Source organism: Neovison vison, chromosome 6 (genome assembly GCF_020171115.1).
Source record: "Neovison vison isolate M4711 chromosome 6, ASM_NN_V1, whole genome shotgun sequence".
In the NCBI taxonomy this organism is placed as follows: Eukaryota; Metazoa; Chordata; class Mammalia; order Carnivora; family Mustelidae; genus Neogale; species Neogale vison.
In genome coordinates this window covers 75836619-75859092 of record NC_058096.1, presented here as the reverse complement: position 1 = coordinate 75859092, position 22474 = coordinate 75836619, and the positions used below count along the sequence as shown (strand labels likewise).

The window sequence follows — 22474 nt, the reverse complement described above, 5'->3', positions numbered from 1 at the left end:
AGGAAAACAGGTTCCCCACCTAGCAGAGAGCCCAATGTGGGGCTCGATCCCAGGACCCTGAGGATCATGACCTGAGCTGAAGGCAGAGCCTTAACCCACTGAGCCACCCAGGCATCCCACCAAATTTCACTTTTTATAAGTTATAATTTTACCTCAGATTCTAAGGGTAAGAAGAAAAGGGTTCTACTCAAACAATAACAACAACAACGAACAGCATCTTAAGTTATAAAAAATTTAGTTAAGGACTCCAAAATATTTCCTATTGAGGATCTAATTATTTAAAGTCTTAAATATATTCCAATGTAGGATACCAGTCCATAGCTTTATGTCTGCTTTTAGCTCCAAGCTCTTTCTTGCATACGAGACTCAATGGCACTTAGTAGCCAGAGGTATTATGGTTAGGTGCTAGAAGAAAAACAAAAATAAAATACTTAATCATGGATGCTGGCAGTGTGCTTTGGGGTCTGAACCCAATTTTCAATGGATATGTGGGGGATATCCCCCACACCATGGAACAACTCAACTCAATTCTGTCATTATCTACTTAGAGATAGCATCAGATTTTACAGGTTAAAGGGTTAGTCTCACAAAACTGCCCTCAACTCTTCACACACCAGTTTTAAGTGCAGGTTATCACATACGCTTTTGATTCACTGGCTATAGGTTAGAGGTTCCATTGACAGTCCCCTCCTTGGGTTCAATTAATCAGTAAAGTAGCTCACAGAACTCAGAGAAACAATCTACTTACCGGATTATCAGTTTATTATGAAAGAACAGAACTCAGGAACAGCCAGATGGAAGAGATGCATAGGGCAAAGTATGTGAGAAGGGATGTGCAGATTCCATGCCCTTTCCAGGCACAGAATTCTCCCCAAATCTCAATGTATTCACCAATCTAGCAACTCTTTGAACCCTGTCCTTTTGGGTTTTTATGGAGGCTCCATTACACAGTAAACCACTGGCCACTGGAGATCTAGTCAACTTCCTGTCCTCTATCTCTCCACAGACTGGGGGTTGGGGGAGACTGAAAGCTCCAACCCTCTTATCACAGGGTTGGTTCTCCTGACAGCCAGTCCTCATCCTTTGATGGAGTCCCAAAGTCACATCCTTAACATAACAAAAGATACCCTTGACCACTCTCACCAAATTAAGTGAAAGCATAGAGCTTAAAAGTCACTGGTTAAAGCCAGTTATTTGGTTAAAATTGGCTCTATTTTCCCTACAAGCTGGTATTTAGTAGAGAATAAGGGAAAACATTCTCATTTTGAATGAGAAGCTATAGGCATGTCAACGTATGTTAAGAAGCTAATAACCAACTGGTGTAAGAAAGCACAAGTATGTAGCTTTGAAATTCTATAAGAATACAGTAGCTACCTAGTGTAGATACATACCCTAACATTTAATATTGTAACTCTATAAAGAAATCACCAGAATTCTCCTACGGGATCCTTAACTCAGCATGTTTATCTCTATTTAAAGTTTTGATTTTTGCCAAAATATCAACACATCTTCTAAAATGAAACACAAAGTTAAAAGAAAACAAGAAAACTAACTTCAGAAAAGAACAATTCTACTTCAGTATGAATAAAATTGTCACAAGAGGGTTAGGATGAGTTACCTTTCTAAAAGAAAAGAAATTTTGCTTTTTAAAAAGAAAATGAGAGTGGGGGGAAGTCTTGTTAAGTTTTAGTTTCAAAAAGATCTGTCAAACAGGAGAGAAGAAAAGTGATACCTGTACTTACTGTCGTTGGATCCCATGCTAATGAGGTCATCAGAGTCAACATTGTGAACTATGGCTGCTTTGTATCCTGCTCTCTGTGCATTTAAAACCTGCAAGTCAGAAAACAATCACAATTATGAGGAAAAGACTGCTTTGTCATACAGTCCCTTAACTTCAACATAAACCAGCAAGTCTATATCATGTGTCTAGGACTAGATTACGTATATATCTAAGAATAGATCTCAAATATGTTCTTGAAACATAACATATTTTATAATAATCAGTGACTTTGGATATTTTCTTGATTTCATTCATGGCATGAAGTGAATGAAAAGCAAATAAAGGACAGATACAAGCTAAAATACTAAAGAATCCAAAGCAATAAACCCACCTAGCTCTAACACATAGAGATTTGCTATGATCATGCTCAAGAGTCATCAGCCCTTGGACATTCAAATATATGCTGCTTAGAGGGGAATAAACTTGGACAAATTACTTTTATTCATGCAGATTAATCAGAATAATTTTGTCCTATCACTGAAAAAATAAATAAATAAAAACCCAGTCTGTAGTCGATGAGTGCCTCAAGGAATTAAAAGCACCTGTGAAACAGCCTCACAGAGCAGGCGCACATTAATATTCCTTATTCAAGAGTAAATGTATAAAACATGCACACAAATTAATAGCCCACATTATAACATTACAAACACAAGAAAGAAAATTAGGCAGAGGTTTTCTAAAAACTGATTAAAGTAGCATAAATAGTTCACCAACACAGGACCTACTGCTCTAATGTTAGGAATATGGCAAGAAAATTAACCAGCCAATAAAACTGTTAATAAGGAATGTTTATTAGTCCTGCAAGAAAATGTCAAAAATCAAGAAAGTTTGCCATCTTTTTGTTACGTGTGCATTTTTAAGTATCCAGCTAAAACTGACAAACTTCTAGCTCCAAAACTTCTTCCACATAGATAGTACTGTTTTTTCAAGAGGAGGGAAAAAATACTCTTAAGAAGGATATTATAGATTCTAAATCTTACTTATTTATTACTTATATATTAATCTATTATTTATTCATTCTACTACCATAGCAGAAGAGACTTCACTTAGCTTTTAGTTAAACAGAAGTATACTTGCTTGGGGTTGCTATTAGTTTATTTGATGCTTTCATGACCATTTTAACTGCTCCCAAAAAGCTAACCCAGTAACTGAGGAGAAATGTTAAGACATTCAAAAAACAAATGTTGCCAGAGATACAATTTAAGAAATATAAAATTTATATCAAAAGTTGTTTTCTAATAAAAAAGAAACAAGTTTAAGCTTTTTAAAGCCAGTGAATTCAGCTAAAAAAAAAATCATGTAATTTGAAATTACATGATTTAACTTGTTTCCCTGCAAAATATATATTTGTGATACAACACAATAGGACACACAGGAAGGTGGTCTCAGGAACCATGATAAAGAGTGGGAAAAAAAGTTCAATTCAACTAGTATTTGTGGAGTTTACATAATAAAATTACATAAGGTACTGTGCAGCACAGTGCAGAACTCAAAGGTGAATTAGAAACAATCCTTGCTCTTAAAGAGCTCTCATGGATTCTCATGGATATCCAAAGAGGTCAGGCACTTTCTTGACTCTCTATTAGCTCAGGCTAGTATGTCTGCTTGGAATAGGCTTTGTCTTCTGAATGCCTATTAGGCCTTCAAATTTCATTATCTCCATGAAGCCTGTCCTGTTTCATGCCCTGCTGTGCATCTTTTTTCAAGCACCCACATAACCACTCCCTGCTTACAGCATTTATATCAGTTTATTTTCATTTTTCTTAAAGATCTTATATTGCACCTTACACACATACACACACACACACACACACGTACTATCCCATTTCAAAAAAACAAAACAAAACAAAAAAAAACAACCTTCCATGGGGTCCTTAAAGCTCCTGTAGTTGTCTATGTGTGAGCTTTTCTGGTAGGAAGAGATAAAACCATCATTAATTTTACAAAAGGCTTTCTGAACCCCCAAATGTTAGTAACCACCAATATAAATTATTGGATTTACAACAATCTGCCAAGTGTGTAATTAAATCTAGCCATTAGATTCTTAAAACTGCATGAAGCAACTGAGGAGAAATGTTTCCTTCACACATCCAAAATGCAATTGGTTCCATAAATACAATATAATATCAATATCAAAAGCTGTTCTCTGCTAACAAAACAATAAAATCCCTCAAATAGAAAACTTAGAAAACCACTAAAATAGGCAGGGATTTTTGAATGTACAAGTGTGACTTCCCAAAATTAGAAACATGTTTTCAAAAATTTAACAAGAAGTCTTCCCTAAGGCTTTTGTTGTTTTTATTGATCTCCAAAATAAAGTATTAAAATTAAATCAAGAAAACATTAACATATGGACCCACAGACTTATGAATACAAACAAGGAAACTATATCCATGTTTATGAACTACAAAACGTGTGCATCAAGTCAAATTAAATTACATTTTTAACTAAGCAGCAGCTGGTATTTTTCAGAACACGAGGCAGAAATAAAACCTAAATCAACTTAGTAAACATGTGCAAAGTTTCACATTCATAAAATGCAACCTCACACATGGTGTCAGATGGAGGCAAAGAACTCAAAGATTGACGAATAAAAAACATGCACTGTGAACAAACCTAAATTCCAAGAGAGACATCAAAACTGAAAATTTCATGAAAAAGCCTTCTGAATTGAATTGTGTTGCAAAGCTGCCTTTTAAAGGAGATTAATCAAAGCCGTTAGCTCAAATTGTGGTAAACGCTCTAAATATTTTAGCTCTAATAAAAAAAATTAGCTGCCACTAAATTATGTAGACCAGGCGGCACCTATCCAAGAGTTCTAGAGTAATACGGAACTGCTGGCTTGTAGCCAGCATGTCGGAAGATAGCAAACTGTTAATGGAAAAACTTTCAGTAAGGTTCGAAAAGGAACCCTGGAAACGACACAATAGTTCATCTTATTTCCAGAGTAGACAAATTGGTAATACTGACACTAATAAGACAAGTCTTGTAAGAAGAACTGATTGAGCTGTCCAGATTGCAAGTAGAGATCTTTTATGGGATTTGAAGGATTGAGAAGTTGGGGGTTAACTGTTGATAGGATACATGTAACAAGGCTCCAGACTAAAAGCTCTAATGAATAAAGGAAGTTCTATATGCTAGTGCTTTACATACATTATCTCTAATACCTAACACACCTCAACAAAGTAGGTATTCTTTTCTATATTTCAGAAAGGAGGGAAAATAGGTAAGTAAAAGTGCCCTACAATCGCATTTAGACAGAGCTGCAATTTTTTTTTTTATCTGATTAGATTTAAAAAAGCATGGGGTTTCCCAATGCATCAGGAGGAGAACGAAAATTATGAACCTTACTAAACATTTTACAAATGTGTGAGAAAAGGAACTGAACTGAGAAATCATCAAAACTTAGACAACATGATCATAAAACCTTGTGGGTCAAATGAAACCTCTATGCAAAACAGAGTTTAAAGCCAAGAAGGAAAGTGCTAAAATATTGTCACAGAGTTTTTGGAAACTTAGAGGGGAAATATTTAGTGGGCTGAAATGCCTATCACAGATTTTATGGGACATGAATTATACTTTAACAAAGAGAAAAAATTTGGGCTAACTGTAGAAAAGAGTTGAGGGAAATTTCTTATATGATAAGAAAGAGAAAGAACAAAACAAGTCAGGACCTAGCAAGGCCTTCTAAAAACAAAATAAAACATCGACATTACTAAATAAAGAATGTTACTGAAATAAAGATCTGCAGAAAAGTTAAAAATATAAACGCTTGGAACAAGATTACCTGCATTCCAATTCTGACTCTGTCACATATAAGTTGTATGAACTTAGGCAAGTAAGTTAACTTCTCTGTAAGATAAGTCTGATAATATACCCAACTTAAAGAGTTACTATGAGGATTAAATGAATTAATATATGTAAAACATTGAAAATAGTGCTTAGACAGTACCTGGCACATATTAAATAAGTGCCAGTTATGAGTACTGTCATTGCTATTGATTTTTATTGTTGCTCTTGGAGAATCCAAGGTGAGAAGAAAGAAAACAAAGGGCCAGATTGGCAGTACTACCTTGGAGACCATTCCAAAAATCAGACATGGCATCTACTCTGTTAGGGTTCACAGAAGGCAACTGAAAAGGCGCTGACATGGCTGAGGCAGTATTTTAGAACAAATCTGGTCTACTTAGATTGATATGGAAAGGAGAAACTGAATATGTGGAGATGTTATGAAAAGGCAGGATAGAAAGATGGCAATGATATGAAAGAACAATAGTTTTTATTCTTCTTCAAAAACTAATTTTTGGACCTTGGAACCTAGGAAACTTGGGGAATATGCTTAAACAGAAATGGAAAAGCCTGAGAAGCAGAGCTTGTTTTCACAAGGGAAGAGAAAGGAATGCCTCTGAATAATGGGGGAGGTAGCGAGGTTTCTATATATAGGTTTGTTTGTTTGTTTTTTTAAGGTAAAACAGAATACAACAGATTAAGACTTGAGATAAAAACTTAAAAATTTTCAGCAAATTAATTCACTCATTCATCCAACAAATATCTGGAGTAAATCTAGCTACCTGGTTGCTAAAAATAATTAAGTTCTAATAAAACATAATCCATTCACAGTTCTCATTTCCTATAGTCTTCAAACTCCTTTAACATCTGTATGTGAATAAATGTACTTCTTTTTTCCTCTGAGAAGAGATGCTACACATAAGCAGAGCTATGTATATCTCAAAGCTATATATTTGCAAGAATGGTAAAAATTCAATAGAGCTGACTTTCCTTGATGGAAAATAACCTTGAAAAGAACCCAATTATTTACAGCAGAAACACTGATAAGATTTTTTTTTAATTTTGAAACACATTTCAAGTCTTCATCTGAATTATTAGTTTTTTTTCTTTCATGAAGAAAAATTTGTAACACCTGAACAACAGTGAAAAAGCATAATATTAAAAGATATACCTATCTCAAGAGGCATTTTAAGCACTTGACTACTAGGAAGAGAATGACTAAATTTAATCATATGATACCTACAGTGACTTCAAAGCATCTTTCATTTTCTTTTGGCTCTCAATCTACTTTCCTGCCCAATAATGAACTTGAGTTCACATTTTATATTGACATTTTAAAATATTTCTACATTATTAGTGTTATCTACAAAAAATCCCACAATCAACATATTTTCTGGTAAAACACTGAATGTTTTCTTCTCAATAACAGCAACAAGAGAAAGATGTTAACTCTCACCTCATCTATTCAGCATTGTATACTGAAATTCTGGCCAATGAAATAAGGGAGGTGGGAGGCACGGGGCAGTGGAGATTGGGAAGAGAGATAGAAAGAGTGAATATAGATTACCAAAGAAGATGCTCTTTATTTGTAAGTTGACATAACCATCTACTTAGATGAACTAATAAAAGGCTTCGAGAGAAAATACTTGAATTTAGAATTCAGCTTAAGCTTATCCAGCTTAAGCTTCCTTCAAAAATGAAGGTGAGGAGTGCCTGGGTGGCTCAGTCAGTTGAGCAACTGACTTCTTTTTTTTTTTTTTTCTTAAATTTTATTTATTTATTTGACAGAGAGAGCGAGAGAGAACAAGCAGGCAGAGTAGCAGGCAGAGGAGAGGGAGAAGCAGGCTCCCCACTGAGCAGAGAGCCCAATATGGGGCTCTATCCCAAGACCCTGGGATCAGGATCTGAGCCAAGGACAGTCGCTTAACCCACCGAGCCACTCTGGCGCCCTGAGCAACTTGGTGTAGTCTGCTTGTCCCCCACCCCCATGCACTCACTCCCTCTCTCTTTCTTTCTAAAATAAATTAAATAAAATCTTGGGAAAAAAATGAAGATGAAATTAAGACATTTCCAGATGAACAAAAACAGAGAATCTGTGCCAGTGGCCTTACAAAAAATATGAAAAGGAGTCCTTTAGGCTGAAATGAATGTAATGAAAAGTAGCCAGTAAGTTGAATCTATACAAAATAATTAGCAGCAGTAAATATAACTACATAGGTATTATGAAAACTGTATAAAGATAATTTTTTTGGGCATCTGGGTATCTCAGTTGAGTGCCCAACTCTTGGTATGGGCTCAGGTTGTGATCTCATGGGTCCTGGGATCCAGCCCCACCTCAGGCTTCCCCCGAGCCCCCAGCAGAGATTTTGCTTGAAGATTCTCTCCCTCTGGCCCTCCCCCAACTCATGCATGTACACTCGCTCACACTCTAAAATAAATAAATCTCTTTTAAAAGACGTTTTGTTTTGTTTAGGACACCTAATTTTTTTTATTAGATTCAACAGATATAGATGACTCTATGAAACTGCTATGAAAGTTTCTAAATGCATTCTCTCAATCTCTGCACTCTTCCCTCTGTTGACCAGAACAGTGTGTGAAGCAGCAGACATTCCTGGCCTGCAGTCTAAGTATTACTGTAGTCCACATTTTTTTTTAAGATTTTTATTTTGAGAGAGAGATAGAGAGAGAATGCGTGCACGTGATGGGGGAGGGACAGAGAGAGGAAAAGAGAAAATCTCAAGCCAAATCCCCACTGAGCATGGAGCCTGACACAGAGCTGGATCTTGCTGCCCTGAGATCGTGACTTAGGCCCAAATTAAGAGTCAGATGTATAGCAACCAAGCCACCCAGGTGCCCCTGCAGTCCACACTTTTGATGTGGTTGGGTCCAGGCAGGCTGGGTCCAAGGACCCACAGCGGAATCCCACAAGACTGGCCAAGAGGGTCCTTGGCTTCACACAGGATAGAAATCAAACACAAACTGAGAGGACATGAGAACAGAGTTTACAGAAGATACAGGGAATGTAGATACGGACAGAGTGTCCAGGAGACTTGGAAAGGAAAGAAGACTGAGTCTCAGAAGATATTTTTATTTTTAACTCTTTCCTGCTCCTATTTGTTTTAAAAGACAGCTGCATAAAAAAAATAATGTGTTAATAGACATATAAAGATACAATTTGTATGACAATAATAGTACAATAGCATGATAGAAGAGGTAGGGAATAAAGGTATATTGAACCAAAATTTTCATATACTACTTAAATCGAGTTAGTACTAATTTAAACTACACTTTTTTAAGTTAAGATGTTAATTGCAATAGCAGGACCATTACTATCAAAAGTAACTAAAAAATATACAGAAGAAACAACAAGGAAATTAAAAAGGTATGTTAAAAATATCCATTTAACACATAAAAAAAGGCAGGAATTGAAAAACTAAAAAAGACATACAGAAGAGATAAAAAAACAAATTAAGTGCCAGATGTAAATCCTACTTTATAATTACATTAAATGTAAACGTACTGAATATACCAATCAAAAACCAGAGATTGGCAGAATGGATTTAAAAACATGATCCATGTCTTACTAAGACAATTTTCCATTTTCCATCAGGAAGCTATAGCCACTATAAACATATGCACCTAATCACAGAGTTCCACAATACACGAAGCAAAATTTAAAAAGTAAAGGGAGAAACACACAATTCAACGATAGTTGGAAACTTCAATGCCCCACTTTCTCTAATGGATAGAAAAAGTCAGAAGATCAATGAAGAAATGGAAGACCTGAACAATATATAAACTAACTAGACCTAACAGATATCTATAAAACATTCTACTCTACAATAAACATTTTTCTCAAGTGCAGTTTCTCCAAGGTAGACCAGATGTTAGGGCATAAAACAATTCTCAATATATTTTGTACTAAAATCATACAAAGTTCTCCATCCACAATGAAATGAAGTTAGAAATCAATATTTGAAGGAAATTTGGGAAATTCACAAATATATCAAAATTAAACAGCACATCCTAACTCACCAATGAGTCAAAAAAGAAATCACCAAGGAAATTGTAAAATACTTTGAATTGATGAAAACAAAACATATCAAAACTTTTGGAATGCAGCCAACACTGCATTTGACAAAATCAATACCCTTTCATGATAAAAATACTGAATAAATACCAAAACAGAATGGTCCCAGCACAAAAACAGACACATAGATCAACGGAACAGAATAGAGAACCCAGAAAGAAACCCACAAGTATATGGTCAATTAATCTACAACAAAGGAGCCAAAAACATATAATGGGGAAAAGACAGTCTTTTCAACAAATGGTGCTGGGAAAACTGGGCAGCTACATGCAAAGTAATGAATCTGGACCACTTTCTTATACCACACAAAAATATACTCAAAATGGATTAAAAATCTAAATGTGAGACCTGAAACCATAAAACTCCTAGAAAAAAAACATAGGAAGTAATCTCTTTGACGGTGGCCTTACTGATATTTTTCTAGATAGGTCTCCTGAGACACGGGAAATAAGAGCAAAAATAAACCACTGGGATAACACCAAAATAAAAAGCTTTTGCAGAGTGAAAGAAATCATCAAAATGAAAAGGCAACCTACTGAATGGGAGAGGATATTTGCAAATGATTTATCTGATAAGAGGTTACTATCCAAAATATATAAAGTATACAACTCAACACCAAAGCATGTGTTCATGAGGATGTGGAGACAAAGAAACCCTAGTGTACTGTTGGCGGCAGTGCAGATTAGTGCAGCCACTGTGGAAAACTACATTAAGTTCCTCAAAAATTAAAAACAGAAATACCATAAAACCTGGTAATTCTGCTACTGGGTATTCACCCAAACAAAACAAAACAAACTAATTCAAAAAGATACATGCACCCCAATGTTGACTGCCAATTATTTATAATAGCCAAGATATAGAAGCAGGGTAAATGTCCTCTGATAGATGAATGAATAAAGAAAACGAGGTGTATGTGCGTGCGTGTGCACACACACAAACACACAGACACACATACAGAGTAATAATACTCAGCCATAAAGTAAGAATGAGATCTGTAACAACATAGGTGGGTCTAGAAGTATTATGCTAAAGACAGAGAAAGACAAATACCAAAAGATTTCGTTTATATGTAAAATCTAAAAACCAAAGCAAAGCAGAAATAGCATAAATACAGAGAACAAACTGGTGGTTGTCAGAGGCAAAAAGGAGTGAAGAGGAATGGCAAGTACAGGTTTCCAGTTATAGAATGAAGAAGTCACCGGGGTAAAAAGTACAACATAGAGAACACAGTCAATGGTATTGTGAGAGTGTTGTATGGTGACAGATGGTAGCTATGCTTGTAAGTATAGTATAACACAGAGTTCGAATCACTATGTTGTACACCTGAATCTAATGTAGCATGTGTCAACTATACTTCAATTTAAAAAATGAAAAAAAAGGGACAATCTTCAAAAAACAGTGCTAGAACAATTAGATGCCCCCCTCACAAAAAAGAAAGAATACTGATGTATGCTGACTAACACACATACACACACACACATACACAAAGAATAGGATGAATCACTTGCACCAAATTCAAATATTAACTAAAAATGAGCCACTTAGACCTAACTTTAAAACATAACACAACCCAGCCAAAAAAACATAACACAAAAAAATTTCTAGAAAACAATACAAGCAGAGATCTTTGTGACCTCAGGAAGGAAAATATTTCTTATTTATAACAACAAAAGCACAATTCATTAAAAAAATCAGGTTTCATCAAAATTAAGAATTTCTTCTTTTTTTTTTTTAAGATTTTATTTATTTATTCGTCAGAGAGAGAGGGCGAGAGAGCAAGCACAGGCAGACAGAGAGGCAGGCAGAGGCAGACAGAGAGGCAGGCAGAGGCAGAGGGAGAAGCAGGCTCCCTGCCGAACAAGGAGCCCGATGTGGGACTCGATCCCAGGACGCTGGGATCATGACCTGAGCCGAAGGCAGCTGCTCAACCAACTGAGCCACCCAGGCGTCCCAAGAATTTCTTCTTTTTGAAAGACACTGCTAAGAATAAACAAGCCATTGGCTAGAAAAAAATGTTTGCACCATGCATATCTGATAAAGGACTTATATGCCAGAATCTATCAAGAACTTTCAAAACTTATTAATAAGAAAACAACCCCCCCCCCAAAAATGAGCAAAAGACTGAAGAGACTCTTTACCAACTTGGCATACTGGTGGCAAATACACACAAACCATGCTCAGAAAAACCTACGGGCTGGCTAGATGGATGGAGGGATGGATGATGGGGTTTAGCTGTCCTGAAGGTATATGCGACCTGATTTAACTGTTTAGAATTCATTGTGATGATTACTCCAGTAAGAAGAACAAGTGAAATGATTCTAGTGCAAACATACATACTAAACCAAGATAAAAAATAAAGTTGCAAATATCTCTACTTTCGGACCCTTCTAGTAGGACAAATAATTTTTAAAATGTTACATCAAGATAAATACAATAAAGTAGGGCTTCTTCTTATAGTATTTCTTAGTACAAAATGATGAGAACCAGGAAGAAATAAAAAACCTGAACAGACCCATAACCAGTAAGGAGATTGAAAGTCATCAAAAATCTCCAAAAAACAAAAGCCCAGGGCCAGATGGCTTCCCAGGGGAATTCTACCAAACATTTAAAGAAGAATTAATTCCTATTCTCCTGAAACTGTTCCAAAAAATAGAAATGGAAGGAAAACTTCCAAACTCATTTTATGAGGCCAGCATCACCTTGATCCCAAAACCAGACAAGGATCCCATCAAAAAAGAGAATTACAGACCAATATTCTTGATGAACACAGATGCAAAAACTCTCATCAAAATACTAGCCAATAGGATCCAACAGTACATTAAGAGGATTATTCACCACGACCAAGTGGGATTTATTCCAGGGCTGGCAAGGTTGGTTTAACATCCGCAAATCAATCAGTGTGATACAATACATTAATAAAAGAAAGAACAAGAACCATATGATGCTCTCAATAAATACTGAAAAAGCATATCACAAAGTACAGCATCCCTTCCTGATCAAAACTCTTCAAAGTGTAGGGATAGAAGGCACATATCAAAGCCATCTATGAAAAACCCACCGCAAATATCATTCTCAATGGAGAAAAACTGAGAGCTTTTCCAATAAGGTCAGGAACACGGCAGGGATGTCCATTATCACCACTGCTATTCAACAGAGTACTAGAAGTCCTAGCCTCAGCAATCAGACAACAAAAAGAAATTAAAGGCATCCAAATTGGCAAAGAAGTAGTCAAACTATCACTCTTTGCAGATGATATGATACTATATGTGGAAAACCCAAAAGACTGCACTCCAAGTCTGCTAGAACTTGTAAAGGAATTCAGTAAAATGTCAGGATACAAAATCAATGCTCAGAAATCAGTTGCATTTCTTTACACCAACAACAAGACAGAAGAAAGAGCAATTAAGGAGCCAATCCCATTTACAATTGCACCCCAAACCATAAGATACCTAGGAATAAACCTAACCAAGAGGCAAAGAATCTATACTCAGGAAACTATAAAGTACTCATGAAAGAAATTGAGGAAGACACAAAGAAATGGAAAAATGTTCCATGCTCCTGGATTGGAAGAACAAATATTGTGAAAATGTCTATGCTACCTAAAGCAATCTACATGTTTAATGCAATTCCTATCAAAATACCATCGATTTTTTTCAAAGAAATGGAACAAATAATCCTAAAATTTATATGGAACTAGAAAAGACCTCGAATAGCCAAAGGAATATTGAAAAAGAAAGCCAAAGTTGGTGGCATCACAATTCCAGACTTCAAGCTCTATTACAAAGCTGTCATCACCAAGACAGTATGGTACTGGCACAAAAACAGACACATAGATCAATGGAACAGAATAGAGAGCCCAGAAGTAAATCCTCAACTCTACGGTCAACTAATGTTCAACAAAGCAGGAAAGAATGTTCAATGGAAAAAAGACAGCCTCTTCAACAAATGGTGTTGGGAAAATTGGACAACCACATGCCCAGAAAAATGAAATTGGACCATTTATTTACACCACACATGAAAACAGACTCAAAATGGATGAAGGACCTCAATGTGAGAAAGGAATCCATCAAAATCCTTGAGGAGAACACAAGCAGCAACCTCTTCGAACTCCGCCTCAGCAATGTTCCTAGGAACATCGCCAAAGGCAAGGGAAGCAAGGGCAAAAATGAACTATTGGGACTTCATCAAGATCAAAAGCTTTTGCACACCAAAGGAAACAGTTAACAAAACCAAAAGACAACTGACAGAATGGGAGAAGATATTTGCAAACGCCATATCAGATAAAGGGCTAGTATCGAAAATCTATCAAGAGCTTAGCAAACTCAACACCCAAAGAACAAATAATCCAATCAAGAAATGGGCAGAGGACAGGGACAGATATTTCTGCAAAGAAGACATCCAGATGGCCAACAGACACATGAAAAAGTGCTCAACATCACATGGCATCAGGGAAATACAAATCAAAACCACAGTGAGATATCACCTCACACCAGTCAGAATGGCTAAAATTAACAAGTCAGGAAATTACAGATGCTGGCAAGGATGCGGAGAAAGGAGAACTCTCCTACACTGTTGGTGGGAATGCAAGCTGGTGCAACTAATCTGGAAAACAGCATGGAGGTTCCTCAAAAAGTTGAAAATAGAGCTACCTTATGACCCAGCAATTGTACTACTGGGTATTTACCCTAAAGATACAAATGTAGTGATCCGAAGGGGCATGTGCACCCAAACGTTTATAGCAGCAATGTCCACAATAGCCAAACTATGGAAAGAACCTAGATGTCCATCAACAGATGAATGGATAAAGAAGAGGTGGTATATATATATAATGGAATACTATGCAGCCATCAAAGGAAATGAAATCTTGCCATTTGCTACAACGTGGATGGAACTAGAGGGTATTATGCTTAGCAAAATAGGTCAATCAGAGAAAGGCAACTATCATATGATCTCCCTGATATGAGGAAGTGGAGATGCAACATGGGAGGTTTGGGGGGGTAGGAAAATAATAAATGAGAGAAGATAGGATTGGGAGGGAGACAAACCATAGGAGACTCTTAATGTCACAAAACAAACTGAGGGTGGCGGTGGAGAGGCGGGTAGGGAGAGGGTGGTGGGGTTATGGACATTGGGGAGGATATGTGATATGGTAAGTGCTGTGAAGTGTGTAAACCTGGTGATTCACAGTCCTGTACCCCTGGGGCTAATAATATATTGTATATTTAATAAAAAAAAATAAAAAATTATTTAAAAAATAAAATTTTTAAATTTTTAAAAATCAGACATAGGGGCACCTGGGTGGCTCAGTAGGTTAAGGCCTCTGCCTCAGGCTCGGGCTATGATTCCAGGGTCCTGGGATGGAGCCCCACATTGGGTTCTCTGCTCAGCAGGGAGCCTGCTTCCTCCTCTCTCTCTCTCTGCCTGCCTCTCTGCCTACTTGTGATCTGTAGGTCAAATAAATAAATAAAATCTTTTAAAAAAAATTAGACATAGAAGGGAACTTCCCCATCCTGATAAAAAACATCTTGGTGAAAACATTACTTATCAGAAAACTAAGTCTGTTAATCAGCTTGAAAAATAAGGATGATAAAATAAAATTTAGAGTACTTTGGATGCAATATTTTATGCTCCTTAAGGAAAGGAACTACCTTGTTTATTTGTATATATCTCAAACCTAGAAGAAGCTCTCTCACATAAATACTTGTTTAATCAAACTAAATCACAACTAAGGTAACAGTCTACCAGCCCTACCAGCAAGATGTATGCCACAAAAATAAAAGCTCCCTGTATCTTTTGTTTAGTTCCCCCTGAAAAACATGCCAAAAATTTTACTTCAGTCATCAGAGATAAACATGTTCCTAAAATATTTTGCATTTTCCCAGCTTTCTCAAGAAAAGGTAACAAATATGATTTGACCTTTTCCAGTGACTTGGGGATCATCATGAATAAGCTTCCTCATACCCTAGCTGGTTTTTCTCCTTAATGTTAAGTGTTAAATGTCACTTCCTCTCTGTCTGTACTCACTAGTAGTAGGCTAAACAAGTAGTCATTCCAGCCTTCCCCCACCCTTACCTCTTTTCTGTGGTAGAAAAACAAAGAAGTAAACCTGGTAAGAACTCAACTCTTACAAAAAAAATAATAAGTACATAAAAGTTCTAAGAAAAACTGTTACAGGGGCACCTGGGTGCTCAGTGGGTTAAAGCCTCTGCCTTCGTAGAGGGCATATCAGATAAAGGGCTAGTATCGAAAATCTATCAAGAGCTTAGCAAACTCAACACCCAAAGAACAAATAATCCAATCAAGAAATCGGCAGAGGACAGGGACAGATATTTCTGCAAAGAAGACATCCAGGACATCAGGTCATGATCCCAGGGTCCTGGGATCGAGCCCCGCATCAGGCTCTCTGCTCAGCAAGGAGCCTGCTTTCCTCTCTCCCTCTCTCTCTCTGCCTACTTGTGATCTCTCTCTCTGTGTCAAATAAATAAAATCTTTAAAAAAAAATTGCTACAAAAAGTATGTGGTTTTAATACTGAAACTTTATGACAGTTATTATTGTGATACAAAGGCACATTTCCTCTCTTATATAAGGTTATATTTTAAGAGAGTGGACTTTTTGACAAATGGCATATGTTTATTTAGGTTTGGAGAGAAGTTGAATTTATTTTATTAGAAAACATTTTTGGTAGGGCTGGTAAAATCGGTGTTTGTATGCAAAGCCATACTTACTTGTTTCAAGTATAGCATAAAACAGAAGCTAGAATCCTCGGGAAACTTAAAAATGATTTTAGGTTCCAGTCCAGTGGCAGCATTTTAGTCAATCTTTGTTTTGGTACACGGGAAAGCAATTTTTAAGTAATGGAGGTAATAAAAATTATGGGTAGTAAAATAATTTGGTGGACCTGGGTGAACTTTAATAAAAAGAAATTTCAGGGACACCTGGGTGGTTCAGTGGGTTAAGATGCTGCCTTTGGCTCGGGTCATGATCCCGGGGTCCTGGGATCAAGTTCCACATCGGGCTCCTTGCTCAGCCAGGAGCCTGCTTCTCTGTCCGCCTCTGCCTGCCTCTCTGCCTACTTGTTTGCTCTCTCTCTCCCCACTTCTCTCTGACAAATAAATAAATAAAATCTTTTTTTAAAATTTCATATATTTCATCAAACTTTATTATAGGCTATGTGTTGTATATGTATTGGGGCAAGAATAAAAGTAAATTTCTTATTGTGGATTTGGCTGTACTTTCTCAGTCAAAAAAGTTGAAAACCTATTTATATAAGGAGTTCTTAATGTTCTGTACATTGTCTGCAATCAAAAAATAAATCTGTGGGGGCGCCTGGGTGGCTCAGTGGGTTAAGTCGCTGCCTTCGGCTCGGGTCATGATCTCAGGGTCCTGGGATCGAGTCCCGCGTCGGGCTCTCTGCTTGGCGGGGAGCCTGCTTCCCTCTCTCTCTCTCTCTTTGCCTGCCTCTCTGCCTACTTGTGATCTCTTTCTGTCAAATAAATAAATAAAATCTTTAAAAAAAAAATAAAATAAATCTGTGCTTTTTATTGCAGCAATAGTATTCTGTAACACACCATCACAAAGTCAAAGTCTTTAGCTTATAGGTTTCTAAATGTGGCTGTTTATAATGAAGTTTTAATATTTTTTCTGGGACATGAGTAGAATAATAAACTAAAAATAATTATTTTTTGTTAGAAATGTTAAGAAACCACAAATAAACCTTTATGTACAGCTATTTCTAATACTGTCATTAGTTTGAAGATGCCTTGAAAAAAAAAAACTTTGTAATGAACTTTTACCAGTTAGAATTAACCACATCAGTTGAAAGTTGCCTAAATAAATTTTCAGAATTGCAATTTAAGTTTAATAGAGGTATCCACAAATTATTCTCTAGTTACATATGCATATTAAACTGTATGTTAAAATGAAAAATATGATCAAAATTCATATTTTGGTATTTCTGATACTGCCAGAATTCATATTCTATTCTAATCAAATCTTAATTATTTTTCATCCTAATGAGAATGAGAAGCTCATCTCAACCCATCTACGACTGTAAATAAAGCTTGTTGAAACAAATTTTCATGTAACAAAAAGACAACTCTGCACTTACTATGAGCCAACCAAGAATTCCCAAGTACTGACAGACTTGTACTACACTTGTAATGTAATGGAGGGAACAATTACAATGAGCACTTTAATGCTCAGCACCACCCAGTGGTAGAACTCTGAGCACTCGCCCTTCTTTAACTGCTCACTCATTTGCTGCACCAAGCACGGTACTGAAAAAAACTCAGTACACAGAACTTCAAAAAACATAAGTGCTACTCCCAAGAAGCTGATGTGAGAAAGTACCCATGGGTTTTTAGGCTAGAATCAAGTTAGGGAGAAATAAAACAATAATATATATAAATAGAATATAAAAAAAGAATCTACTGTAGAGGAAAAAGAAATGCACAGTACTTTTGTGGTTTGGTCTGGCCTTAGCAAAGAATTTTTTTCATCACAAAGTTTTTCAAATATAAGACAGAAAATGAGCAGCTTTAACAAGCAATCACTTTGTGATATATTTAACATCACTCTATTAAAACATTTGAAATTACTATAAAAATATTCCAAATAGGAAGTTCCCTCATGAAGATCAGATACAAATACTGATTTAATATAATCTGTAGTTAGAATAAAACTTTAAAAAAATTACCTAATGTAGACTTTAATGAAATTTAATTAGTTAACATTAACTAATGAACATCAGTAAGTGACAGTTCTCTTAAACTTGAGTAGTGAGAATTCCAATATTCATTTACTATTGGATTATATATACATACATTATAAATATTTTGTGTGTGCTAGTTTCAAAACATAAAAAGGTAAAAAACCAAAACAAAAAAGAAAACAGTATGTAACAGATCTTGGGTGGGTCTGGAACCTAGCGTCTTCTGACCTGCTGGCTATACACTACTGGGTATTGGTGGTTCTAGCACAATCTGAAAAAACTGGAGCTTCACTTCACAGTCCAACCTCTATGGGACTTCTGTGGATCTTTCTGCAGAAAATGTGGTCTAACTCTGCTTCCAAATGCCAACTGAAAAATTTCTCTGGAAAACTGGTTTCCTTTACTTTCAGAATTGTCAACAAAAAGCCACAGTAACTCAAACATCGTCCCAGCAAAAACTACCCTTTCTCCCAGCCTAGATGTCTAACACAGAAGAAAAAGCTGTTTTCCTTAAAAGGGAAAGACATGGAAAAAAAATTAATGGAAAACGTAGAGAATAAAGATAGTTCTCAAAATCTGCCTATGATCTTCCTTTTTCATCAAAGGAAGTAAAAAGAAATTAGGAAGTAGAATCTCTTTCTCAAATGATCAAAGCAATGGAGATGAGAATGGAGCAGCACTAGTAGATTCAGATGTCAATGTAAAACTGTTAATTCTACTTATAGGATAAATATTCCTAGAAATGTTATAGAAGGGAACAACCAATGTTTGAAATAAGATCCATTACCACAGCAAGTAATCCTGTCAAGATTAAATCCCATTCCAATGCCATTCTCTCCCCCATGTTACTTTGGTATCACTACAGGCCACGTTGGGAAAAGCTAATGCACATAAGATGGTACTAGGTGCTAGTAACATTTCTCTCACATTAACAGAATTTCAATGATATAATCCATCCTTTCCTCTTCTTTTAGATCCTATCTTTCCTCCCTCCTAGACTTCCTTTACTTATAGTATATCTGAGTAATCTGAAAATCTTGATTTTGAAGCAAAAGAATGTGGGGAAGAGATATGTAAATAAAGTCAGGAGTATCACACATTTCATTAGGTTAGGGTAAAGTACATGTAATTTATTATTTTTTCAGTTTCTTTTGATGAATATTACTCTCTGGTAAAAGAAGAGTATTTTATCATTTTACTATTGCATAAACATTAAAAAAGAAACATAAATGTGTATAAAGAAACCCAATTATTATTATTTTTTCAAGTAGGTTCCATGTCCCATGTGGAGCTTGAACTCACAACCCTGAGAACAAGAGTCACATGCTCTATCAACTGAGCCGGCCAGATGTCCTAGGAACCTAGTAAAATGCAGATATGTTTATCAATTAAAGGGCAGAAGAAACAAATGAATAAATTAATGAGCTAGCAGCACAAAGCTGTTTGAACTGTATGTGGGTAGAAATGTTTCCATTTCCCCAAAAATCCTTGAAAATAACCCTTTTGTAGAATCTTTTAAACATGATTCTAAAGTAGATTAATAAATGCTATAAATTACTTTGAAGGAATAATTAAATAATGATATTAAGCAACTTTGAGAAATTTACAGTTTAATTTCTAATCAAGGTCATATTTACTTGCTTGGTATTACTGAAATAAAAGTGAAATCCTGGGACTCCCAGCCTAGAGGGCTGAAAGAGGATAATGAAAAGCAAAACTAGAAAGGAAAACTGGGAAGACTATTTTATAAGATGCTAAAATTTCTTTTAAAAAAATAGTATGTTTATTATAGAATCATCCAAATAACCCAAAAGAACTTTATGGTAATTTTTAAAATTTTTCATAAAACACTGGGACCTGGACAAAAATATTTATGGAATAAATGAATATCTAGATTTAGAAATACTTCCAAGAACATTAAGTAAAGTGAACATGGAGCCAACAGAAGGTTCTAAGTATACTATTTATTCCTTAATCCAGTTTCAATTGTAAGCCCTTAAAGTTTTCTAAATTAGTTAATTCAGCAAATACTGAGCACCCACCAAGTGCCACACAATGTATCAGACACTAAAACTATAGAACCTAAAACATTATCTTTTCCCTCACAGAGATTAGAGGATATATAAAAGAAAAGGTGATTAAATGGGATTAAGTAATATATTACAGAAGAAGTGATCTATTCAACGTGGAGAAAAATCAGGAAAAGAAAACAAAATCTGGAAAAGTTTCAAATTACTTCATCTTAGAGCGAAAATAAGGTCAGGCTGCCCAGATAACCAAGCAAAGCGAGGGGAATCCACATGAAGAACATGGTAAAAATCAGACAGAAAGGGAGACTGCTCAACGCGTATGTGCACTTGTAAAACTACTGAAGGTTAAAGTGACAGGACAGGCAAAGTACATATGGGATTTGAGAGAAAGGTATAAGTCAGGTAAAGGGGGTTTGTACGCCCCCTAAGTTTTATAAAAGTCATATTCCAACAGAAAATGAGTACTAACATATTCCTTACCATCTACAATCTAAACACTATTCCATCCACATCAGGAAAAAACAAAAACAAAAGGTAGAAGGAATGATATCTAAAAGTCCTTTTAGCCTCTTAGTAACTGGCCTATATGACTTTGCAGCTACATCATTCAAAAATAATTATTAGAGCAAAAAATGGTAATTAAATTCAGAAGTACATGCATTTGCACCATATGTGTTTACTAAGTTTCCCTAGAGTTGAATTAAAATAAGAGGACTATTTGAAGAAATTGTTGACTTAGTATTAACCATATGATGAAAATATCCTGAGTTGCAATGGCAATGAACAGATTTCTTAAAAATTAATCTTTATTTGATTATAGACATAGAAATTTGTGTAGTTCTGAAAAGTTCTATTTAAAGTGATTTTAATGTTATTGAAACAAAAATTAAGAAAAAAAAGTCTTATTTCCCACCGAGACACCAATTCAAGTCTTCTGAAAACTGCTGCCTCAGGAGGTTACATTTTTCTAATTAAAGAAATTTAATAATACCTTTATCAGAGCCAGCAATGTTTTTTAACTTCAAATAGTCACCAAAAACTAGCATTCCCAAACAATCACATTTTGTCACAGTAAAGAAAGCATTGTACAAGGATTAAACAAAATGACATTGTTTAGCTTTTCCTCTAAAGAGCTGCATTTTTCAGAGGATACAGTTTTTGTCAGTATGAATAAAAGTGACTGTTTTCAGAATAAGCAGCTGGCAGATAATCAACAGTTCTCACTAGCCCTCTGGACATCCTACATATCTAAAAACTAATTTCAAGTATGGATTTTGCCGCATTTCTTTAGAGCAAGATAAGTTAAAAGCCTCCTCTTCTCTCAAAAGAAGACAAAACTTCCCTCAAAAGAAGACAAAAAGGTTAAAACCATGCTATCTTTAACTTAGAATGTTATAAACAGTACAATCTCCTACCTTCCAAAAATTATTAATTGCATTTCAGCTGTCTTATTGGCTGAGTCAGAAAGCATTTGGGATAGTTTGTATAGAAAAAATGTGCTATTTTCTTTATTGTAGAACACCACTTCACTTCATCATTCACTTCTAAGGAAGAAATAAAAGAAGTCTAGGTTTCTTCAGTTATAGTACAATACTCATCTTCAAAAAAAAAAAATCTAAAGAATTTCAAAGAGTAAACCCTGAAATACCCACTACATCACCAAGATTACCACCACCACAATTACTGAAAGATGTTGATGAAATTTTACTTCTTCTTTTCCCTTCTGCTCTCCACAATGGAAAGTGCTCCTTCACCCAAGGAAAGCTTTGTAAAGTACAGCTAATTCTCATTGAGATAATCTGGGTATCACTTTCAATAGGAGGCATGACCTTGCAACTACTGTCAACTGCTGCATTCTGTATGGGGCTGAATTAAGCATTTTTAGTATTTGGTCCCAGGATGCTACATCAGTAATAAGATTTTTTTTTTAACTGGTTTCTTAAGTCAATGTATTCATACGGAACTGTAGATATATATGAATGAGCCCCTATTTTATAAAGAGCTATTTATTTTCAATTCAGAGAAGTACTGTAATATACATTCTAAAGGATTAGGTTCTATAACATACCTAATA

General features: G+C 35.6%; 1 protein-coding gene across 4 annotated transcripts in view; it reads right to left on the bottom strand.

Moving 5' to 3' along the window:
- Positions 1–22474, bottom strand: part of RNF13 (ring finger protein 13) — a 155328-nt gene that overhangs the window by 62089 nt on the left and 70765 nt on the right. For 3 of the 4 annotated variants that reach the window (XM_044251590.1, XM_044251588.1, XM_044251587.1), the window contains one exon: positions 1743–1830. In XM_044251590.1, the coding sequence (XP_044107525.1) occupies positions 1743–1830 (88 nt within the window). Of the gene's footprint in view, positions 1–1732; positions 1831–22474 lie in introns of all 4 variants that reach the window. The other variant, XM_044251591.1, reaches the window with a different exon arrangement.